We start from the raw sequence: 9,932 nt of genomic DNA, 5'->3' as shown, positions 1-9,932 counted from the left end.
GTAAGAAAGAATGATAAAAGAAGCACCCATGGACGCACGCCCCAGCTTATGAAATAGGACGTGGCCAATACTTTGGAAGTCCCTTACTGAACTAGGTCTTTCTAAACAGCAACGATTTTCTGAAATCTCAATCAGAATGCATGCATTCACTCATTGATTGGATTCATTTGTCAAACGTGCCTATTAAGTGTCAGATATGACGTAGACAAGGTAGTTATTTCTACTGTTGGGGTGTGGGTGGGGGGTCAAAAGTGACGTAAGCTATCTGCAGAGACGTACAGTAGCCCCTGCTGCAAACGGTCCCAGCCCGGCCTGGCCCTCCAGGGCGGACGTGGTTTCTGCGTGCGACACTTGGGCAGGAACTACGCGTCCCGGCAGGCCGCGGGGCGGGCGGGCGGAGCCGGGCCGGGGGCGGGGGCCGGGCGGAGGGGGCATTGTGTCGGGGAGCGCCGAGCCGCGTTTGTCTGCGCGAGGTGCTCGCCGAGCGGGCGCGGCGGTGGCCGGCCCGGGGTGGAAGTGTCAGCGGTGATCGCGGCCCGGGCGGGAGGCCGAGGGGGAGGGAGCACGCGCCTGCCGGCCTCGATCGCTGGCAGGAGGCGGTGTGCAGCGGAGCAACATGCACATAGGCGCCCGGCGCCCTCACGACCCCTGCGGAGGGAAAGAGGCCGGGGCCGCGCTGGGGCGGCGGGGAGCATGAGCGAGGCCGGGGGGCGGCTCGGCGTGGAGCGCTGCTAGGGAGCGGGGCGCGCCGCACACCCGCCGGGGCGCGGCGGAGCGCGGGGAGCCGGGCAGGTCGCGCCTGCGGGCGGGGGCACACCGCCGGGAGCCGTTCGCATTTCCAACGCCGACGCGAGGGGCCCGGAGCAGCCCCCGGCTCCGGCGCGCCGCCGACATGGGCAACGCGGGGAGCATGGATTCGCAGCAAACCGATTTCAGGGCGCACAACGTGCCTTTGAAGCTGCCGATGCCCGAGCCAGGTGAACTGGAGGAGCGATTTGCCATCGTGCTGGTAAGTGCGCAGGGCGACGGTGCGCCGGGACCCCCGGCCCGGTGGCGCAGCCGACCCCCCCGCTCCGCCCCGCGCCGGGAGCGAGCCTCCTGTCCCCAGGGGGAGGCTCCTGTCCTCCCCATTGTGGCCTCCCCCGCCTCGCTTCTCGCCCCCCGCTTCTGCGCCCCGTGTGCGTAGCCTCTCGGGGTCCCGGGATGGGGCTGGGGGCTCCGGCGGGCTGCCCAGCCGGCCCGATCCCATTGTCTGGCGGGAGAGGCACCTCGCGGCGCGTGTGCCCGGGAGGTGTAGCGTGGGCGTGAAGGGAAGGTGGCGCGGGCCCGGGAAGCGGGGGAGGAGGGTGGCGAGCCGGTAAGGCTTTTTGTTTAAAAAAATAAAAAATCCCTGCAAACCCCGAGCCCGGGCGGACCATCCCTCGGGCTCCTAATCCCGGACCTGCGAGGTCCCCGGCGGGTGGGCGCATGTGGGCGGCCGCGGGCGCCGCGCGGGGCGGTGAGCGGGGGCGAACTTGGAGGGCGGACGTCGCTGTTTGGTGGAGGGGAGCTTCCCCGAAAGGCAAAGGGGAGACCCGCAGCAGTGCGGCGCCCGAGTCCCTAAGCGGGGGGCGGGAGGCGGCGCGTCTGAATCCCAGACTGGGGAGAAGCGCTCCGGGCGGGGGACAACCTCAGCGCGTTGCCTTCGGTCTTAAATCTTAAACCACAAAAATGTGCAGTTTTGCGGGGACGTGTTGCGAGCTGTCCTGTCTGCACGGGTGACCCCTCCCCGCCGCCTGCACACCCAGCCAAGTCCCCCGCTCCCTCTCGCATTCCGCTTCTCCCAGCTTTCCAGCTCCTCAAATCCAGAAGTCTGCAGACTCCCTTCTTTCTCTCGTTCCTGCTGGGACGAAGTTTCTGGGTGCCTCCCAGCCAGAGCCTGTCGTGCTATGAGCTCCCGAGGGTGTGGTGGCGCGCCCCAGCCGGGACCTGTACTGCAGTTGGCCCCCAGACTTCAGTTTTAGTGTCCCAGCCTCTTTTGAGGGATGTTGGGAGGAAAACAGCCAAGACTGGACTCATTCCTACTTCTCACACTTGTACATTTCCTTTTCCTTGCTGGTTACGTCTAAACTCCACAAGAAAGAATAGGCAGCAAGGGGAACTTGTAATCGACGCAGTCCGACGTTCCTGCCAGCCGCCAGGGTTTTGGGAACGTAACCTTACGACTTTGGGAAAGGACTTGAGTCCTAGATCAAAAATCGGTTTTCTGACGTCTGAACACGGACTAGGATGTTTAAATCGTCTTTTTCAGGCTATTGAAAAGGGGCTGGTTTGGTATGGAGAATAATGTTCTGGATGGCAGGTTAGCTTTGTGCTCTTCGGGAGAACAGAGCTTTTTCTCACCACCTGGAAACTCTGTTGTGATGGAGGGGAGATAGATGAGGTTGCCTGCCCTGCGTTGCATCTTCTGTGACTCCCACAGCTGCTCCCACCGTTGTGCAAGATGGGACCCTCTGAAATGAAACAGCCTAGGCTTAATTACCTCTCAAGGCAGCCTGGGTGCATACTTGACGTGTGTCTTTCCAGAGACGAACGTTTTTCTTCAAATCCTCTTCCTACCAGACACATGGTTCTTACCTCCTGGCTCTGGGTTTTTTGTTTTTCCATCCATGCTGTGGTACTGTGTGTGTGTGTGTGTGTGTCTGTGTCTGTGTCTGAATACTTGTGGTGGAGGAGCCGGTGACACAGGGAAACCAGTGCAGCAGCCATAATAATAACAATAATGCAATTAAGTTCTGCCCAACTGGGATAGCATTTTTTTGCGTGAGCTTTCAGTTTCCCTGCTGATGAATAACACATGGTATGAATTAATCTTTAAAAAAATAATGTCCCATCATTAACATGGTGGATTTGTTATCCTGTTAAGTCTAGCAGTCACAAATTTAGTATGTAGACATTTATGATTGTACGTCACGAGCTGCTTGGGGCAGTGCTTGTTTGTTGTGGCTACTTTTACTCTACTGTGTATCACACAGTTATTGGATGCAGTTCTTTTTTTAAAAATTGTTTACAATATACTAAGCCTCTCAAACAGAAAACAGAAACAAATACCAGGCTGACTTTTTTTTTGAATAGAGACAAAACTTTTGGGAACGTCTCAGTTTTGGGACCCTCTTATTAGGGAGGCACTTGGAGTATTGATGTGGTGTTTACTCTCCCAAGTTGCCTCCACGTGCTCTGTGGAAATCTGTCAGAGGAGTTAAAAGGAAACCTCCCAATTCATCCCTAGGGGGATGGTGAAAGTACAGAGTGTTGGTCGTTTCTCTTGTAGTCAGTTTTTTCTGAAGCTGTTTATGCGACGCTCTCAACTTTGCTTTTCTTCATGAATTGCTTGAGAAATCAGTTCAAACCATTTAATTCTGGAGATCAGACTTGAAGGACAAGTTTTAGGTGGCAGATTTTTAAATATATGTGGAGGAATTCTCTATGCTTAGACAATGAGAATCATGTTGGCATTGTTGATACTAGTTTTGTTTTCTTATACAATAAAGATCATACATGTGCTTTGGGGGGAAAACCAGATAGCAATATTGTACAGAAAAGTGTCCAACCACCTCATTGCAAGTATGGCTTACATCAGTAATTAACAAGCTGTTTCAGGCTAGGAAAACAATTTCAACCTCTAGCTCTAAAGTATTGAAATCCTTGGGGAGGAGTAAATAAAAATTCAGAAGTCCATCTTATTCCTTGTTTGGAAAGCCTTAAGAGAACAAACCTAGGTAATGACTGTCGCCTCCCTCCTTATCAGTTTATATGGGTTAAATTATATAAATCTAAAAAAATTGGTATGAAAAGAAAGAGCGAAAGACTACCGAATTAAGATCAGTGATGGGGTAAGCTTCAGAGGAAAGAATAATTTTAAGTCTTCTGTCTTAGCTGTTGTATCTCTGTGCTATATCAAGTATTAGGCAATACTGCAAACAGATTAAAAAAGACAGATTAGGAAGTAATGGTTTAGGGCAGTATTATCTTCTGTTTGATATCAGGAACTGCTTTGGTATCTGATTAATTAGAGTCGATTTCCTTTTTTTTCTTTCTTGCCCTGAGATTGAATATAATCATTTTGTCCTAGGAAGAAGTGGGAACATTTTCTGAGTACCTACTGTGAGTATGCCTTCTGCTTACAGGTTATCATTTAATCCTTACAGTAACTCCAGCTATCAGCAACGTTATAGATGCATAAATAATGATAACTTAAATTGCCTCAAGTCATGCAGTTATTGAATAACCAGTCTGAGATTTCAGCCCAGATTTGGATCTCTGTTCCTCACTGCCCCTGGCCTCCCCATTTACAATGCATTACTATGCTTTCTGAGGTCTCAAACCGGAAAGAAAAACAAAAAGCAGTAAAAAAATAAATTTCTAAATCTGGTCTGGTAAACACAAATTTCAGACTGTATAACATTGGCAGAAATTTCTCAGAAGTGACTGAATTGAGGTGCATTTGAAGTTTCTCTTTAGATGTCAAATCCAAATTGATTTGGTCCAGAAGTGTGCTCTTCAGTTTTTCTTTTCAAGGCAGACTTGAAATATGATTGGAAAGTTTAGGTTTTCCAAATCGGAGGGAAGAGACAACCTGTCATTGCAATGCATGCACTCCAAACGTAATTACTCGTGAAAGGGACAAGGAAGGTCAAATTTTAACATTTAAGTTCATTTTCCGCTGCAAGGTGTTGTTCCCTTTCAACCACTTCCAAGGAGAGCACTTGTCATGAAGTCTGTTGAGCAGATGGATGGGTTGGGAGTGTAGTGAGGCCGTCAGATGCTGCTGATTTGTTTTCTCACGTCCTTTCTCCTGTTGCGAGGGAAAGAGAGTGTGGAAGGGGGCGGAGTGTTGTCACTTTGAACCATTACAGTTTCACCCTAGGCAGTGATTCCCTGAGCTGTTTTAGTCTCCAAAGTGGAAACTCAGGCTTAGGGCTGTATCATTATCAGGGTGCATTTTTCCTCCTAATAATACCAATAAAAACTGTGAAAATTTGGATATCTAGGATAGAAGTTAATCAAATGCAAATGTTTGGCTCCAGCACAAGACTCGCAGCAATGTAAACTGATGAAATTTGGGCAGGAAAGGTATGCATGCCCTTAAATCCTTAAGTGATAAGAATTACTTTTGCCTGTGGCCTCTCATTTACCAAAGAGCATTGACCTGGGAGGCAGGAGACCTAACTTCTAGAATCCTCTCTGCTGCACCAGCTTGGACAAGTTAAGCTCTTTCCTTTGGTCCTTGGTTTTCCATCTTTGTGAATAGGAATAAAATTTGGAACAACTGTTAAGATGGTTGTGAGATGATGGAAATCATAGTACTTGAAAGCATAAAATTTCCAGAACGTATGATATTTTGATCCATTAGCTGACTTCACGTTTTTGAAGAGCTTTTGTGTGAAAAGGTGTATGTAGAGGGGTTCTGTGTGGTCTAGAGAGTAGAATTCCCCAGGGTTGGTGACTGAAAGTCATACGAGCATAAGGAAAAATAACATTTACAGTTGTCAAGAAACGGATAGTGAGCTCTGCATTAGTTATTCAGACAGAGCTGTGTGAAAAAGGCTGGCGACTGGAAGGCCCTTCGCAGCTCACCGTACAGCAAGTTCATTATTGGCTTGAAAGTTGCCCTCCTTGAGGTGAGCCTGCCACCTGGAGGTTCTAGACATAGAATTAAAGCACCTGAGAGTGGGGAAGGATCTCCTTGTAGGTCCTTCCTGGGCTCAAAGCAGAAAAAAATAAGTATAGGCTGATGTTTGTTCTGGAAATTATTTGACTTTACAAGAACTGTTGTCTGAGGGACTAGGTCTTAATGAACCGTGCTCTTCGCTTCATACTTAGGGCGTGGGGAACAGGGACAAGGTGAAGTGGGCTCCCTAACCCTCATATTTAGGGGAGTAATAGGTATCAAAAAGTGGCTAATACAAGAAGCGCACTGATTCTTGATTGTCTCTCGTTTGCAAGAGGGTGCTGGTACCTGGGATTGAGTCAGGAGCAAAGCAGTGAATCCTTATAAAAGACAGACTGGAAGAGTTTAGGAAGGAAGGTGAGTTACAAGCTGTGCAGCTGCTTGGCAGATGCCTTCTTGTACAGTGGCTCTTTGTAGAGTCCCCTACCCCCACCCAAATAACAAGGAGTGTATCCCCAGGCTCTGGGGTCATGGTTTCTGCAGAGAGGCTTCATGTACCTTGTTAGCTGTCACCTACTTGAACAATGGAGATAGCGAGATAGCTCATCTCTTGTCTTCCCTTTAGACATCTGTGTATTCATACTGCAGGCTGATCTTCCTTTCTCCTTCCTAGTGGCCCCTTCCTCCTTTCTAGGATCTCTCTTTCAGCACAACGCCAAGAACTATGCCGTTTCCAATTGCTGTGATATAATTTGGAAGCAGTGTCCAGGGAAGAGCTGCTAGGCTGGAGTGCTGCCTCATGAACTATGATTCAACTAAGGCCCACAGATGTGGATCAGAACGACTCATCCTGAAGTCTGGAGATACCAAGCCCCTGCTTGGAGGTATAAAGGTATTGATGTTAGTAGGTAGAAGTGGACTTTCTTCTCACATTCTTAAAAAACAGAAAAATGACCACCAGCATTCACAGGTGAGCACCTTATCACAAACTGTCTATGGCTTCTAGTTTTGTATAGTTTCTTTCTTTCTTTCTTTCTTTTTTTCTGAGACAGAGTCTCACTCTGTTGCCCAGGCTAGAGTGCCATGGCATCAGCCTAGCTCACAGCAACCTCAAATTCCTGGGCTCAAGTGATCCTCCTGCCTCAGCCCCCTAAGTAGCGGGGACTAGAGGCATGCGCCACCATGCCCGGCTAATTTTTTCTGTATGTATTTTTAGTTGTCCATATAATTTCTTTCTATTTTTAGTAGAGACAGGGCCTCGCTCTTGCTCAGGCTGGTCTCAAACTCCTGAGCTCAAACGATCCACCTGCCTCGGCTTCCCAGAGTGCTAGGATTACAGGTGTGAGCCACCGTGCCTGCCTGGTTTTGTATCGTTAGTGCTAGGATTACAGGTGTGAGCCACCGTGCCTGCCTGGTTTTGTATCGTTTGTAGGACAGACTTTCTATACTTTCCACTGTTGTATGATCGCATCTTTGGTTTTCTTGTATAGCCTGTAACTGACTTTGGTGATTATTTCATAGGTAACTTTAGTCCACTTTTTCTTTGCTAATGAAGCTCTGTTGCATTTGTAAGTCCTTGTGTCCATTGCTACAGCAGCTGAGGTGCTTAGACCCGGCTATCCCCAAGAGTAATCTTGCTTGACTGATTTCTGTGTGGTAGATGGTACCCATGGCCTGGTTAATCCTAAAAATTTGCGGGGTTTGGGAAAGGTGTCAAGTATTTCGAAATTTTGACCATGTGCCTGGTGTTGGAACATTAAGGTGTGATTGGTGGTACCTGGAAATAGCAGAGCTCACCTGTCTCAAGTCCTGTCTTGATTGAGGGTTTGCTTAGGAACCGATTTCCTTACCTTGTTTTTTTTTTTTTTTCCTGTGGAAGCTTGGCAGAACACCTTATTTAAGGTAGGGTATAGAAGGGATTGATAAGTTAAAGCAGTGGCTCTGAAAGTTGGCTGCATATTGATACCGCCTGGGGAGCCTTAAAGTACAAACACCTGGGTCTTACTCCTAGAAATTCTGGTAAGTTTGTCTGGTGTGTGACCTGGGCATCAGGATTTTTAAAAGCTGCCTGGGATATTTGAATGTGCAGCCAGGGTTGAGAGCCACTGTGCTGGAGGAGTGTTTTCCCTGTTTCCCTCCTGTCCCAAAGACCAAGTATAAGAGTTAAAATCAGTGGAAGAAAAAATGAGTGTAAAAGGAAAGAGATTGATTAAGAAGTACAAGAAAATTAGGAGAAACTAGTCAATGTTGAGAAGAGGTTAAAAAAAAAAACACCTCAAGATAATTGATTTAATGGAAAGCAGCAAGATGAGAAAATATAGAAGAAACGGATCAAAACCTGTTGAGTATTGGAGAGACTTAGTTAACTATCTATGAAATGGCCATAAAATTATCATAGTGAAAATTTGCAGAGAAGTTCTATATGTTATGGTTTAAGTGTAACCAGGGACCCAAAGGTGTGCTTCTGGAGTAGAACAATCAATAAATCAATTGTATTTTTGCTTAGGCCTCTATTCTCAAGACTAATTGTTTGTTGGTTCAGTGCAGGCCTTTTGCTTTGATCTTTGGTTTTACCACGTACAAAGACTTGATGAGCTTGGCTTCCTGGAGTGAAATTCAAATACACTTGTGAAATGTAAACAACATTCATTTATTAAGAATCCTATAATCAAGGCAAATTGGCATGCTTATATAAGCAATTAGCCTTGAGAATAGAAAGACAAATAGGATGCTAGGTCAAGAATGAGCTGATTGTTCTCCATACAAGACCCTAGTTATTTTTTTTTTAGTTATAAGCAAATAGACATTCCTCTTATTCATAATTTTTGGTGTTTAGGGTTTGAGGACAGCATGTGTGGTTTTCTGGAACTAAGCAGATAGAAGCCCTTATTGTCCCATTTTTGTTCAGAAATATAAATAAATCTTTCAAGGAAATATATAGTTGATTTATGACCAGATAAAACTTTCTAGTAATTGGGAACAGGGTGAGAGAAGGCATGGATTTAAATGGGAATATCAAAGGATAATAATGGGGTTTTATTTTGGTGGGGAAGGTAAAGAAAATGACTATTTTACAGTGGCAGAAAGATTGAAAATAATCTCATCTGCCCTCATTGAATAATATTCATCTTTTATTTTTTAATTGGCATAGAAAGAAGCATTGTGATAACTAATAGCAGGAGAAGTTGCGTATGCCGTGATCAGATTAGCACCATGGCAACACTGTTTGCCCAGTGAATTCAGTACTGCCGAATGTTGGCCTGTGAAAGCTGGAGGACCTAAGATGCAAAGGTGATGAACCAGGTGAATCGTTAGTTTCCATTCTGGCCCTTTCATTTCCTGATATGGTCAGCTTTGTGGTTCTTCCAAGGAAACCTTCTCTTTTTGGTGACAGTGGGGTATCTTGACTAATTGGAGTTCTTTATTCCCAAGTACTTCTGCCTGGTGGACCTAGGAAGCCAGTTTGGTTCGAATGTCTTGGGACCAAGGATGCCATAACTTGGAACTGGTGATTCCCTGGGCCTTACCACAAAGTCATTCTACTGCCAACTAATGAGGCCATCCAGATGTGAACTTGGGGAGGCCTTTTAGAACTGAGGCCTCCTGGGTTTGTGCAGCCTTTTAGCTTGCCCGTGTTCAGCCTCTGTGATGTCCTTTCTTGGTACAATGTTTGAGTATTGGGGTAGACTTTTTGGAAAGCATTTGTTTGGCTTAGAAATCTGTAGATCATGTATAAATTTACCAGGTCCCAATTCACAGTTAAATAATTCTTTAACATTAGACACCTGTATTTTTGTTATTTTGCCAATAATTATCGGAAGTTCCAACACTGGTTTCCTCTAATTTTTCTTTTGGTAATGGAGGAATCTAAAAAAATTTTTTTTTTTGTTCTTTAGAATGATATCACCAGATCATCCTTTAAGAAAAATCTTTTCACAAATGGAAACACTGTTGTAACCAATCCCTAGATCAGGAATTAGAATTTCACCCTCCCTGTTGTTCTTCAGACGTGGTTAGACTTGGCTCCTTGCCTCCCCGGCCACAGTTGTCACTCACCTGAACTTGCTTTCCCAGTGGTCACACTTGCATGGGGAAGAGTAGGCCACAGGACTGTGCCTTGTGGTCCAATTCTAAATGACTATAAGCATGAGGTTTCCACCACTTCCTTTGAGAGATTTCCTTAGTCCAAGCAGGCCTCAGCATTAGAAAATATTGACATTGCAGTACCTTCCTCTTGCTTTTAGTTATATCATCATTGATAACCTTAATGGTATTTTTTTGC

The 9,932-nt window shown here is 46.5% G+C and overlaps 1 protein-coding gene across 9 annotated transcripts in view; it reads left to right on the top strand.

Annotated features, from left to right (window-relative positions):
- The first annotated feature begins 434 nt into the window (after positions 1 to 434).
- FMNL2 (formin like 2) overlaps positions 435 to 9,932 on the top strand; it is a 294,756-nt gene continuing 285,258 nt past the window's right edge. For all 9 annotated transcript variants that reach the window (XM_045559298.1, XM_045559293.1, XM_045559296.1 and 6 more), the window contains exon 1: positions 435 to 1,009. In XM_045559298.1, coding sequence (XP_045415254.1) covers positions 893 to 1,009 — 117 coding nt within the window. In that variant the 5' untranslated portion in view covers positions 435 to 892. The remainder of the gene's footprint in view (positions 1,010 to 9,932) is intronic.

This window comes from Lemur catta, chromosome 8, assembly GCF_020740605.2.
Source record: "Lemur catta isolate mLemCat1 chromosome 8, mLemCat1.pri, whole genome shotgun sequence".
Lineage (NCBI taxonomy): Eukaryota > Metazoa > Chordata > Mammalia > Primates > Lemuridae > Lemur > Lemur catta.
The sequence above is the reverse complement of the archived record's forward strand: the minus strand, read 5'-3'. Positions and strand labels throughout refer to the sequence as shown.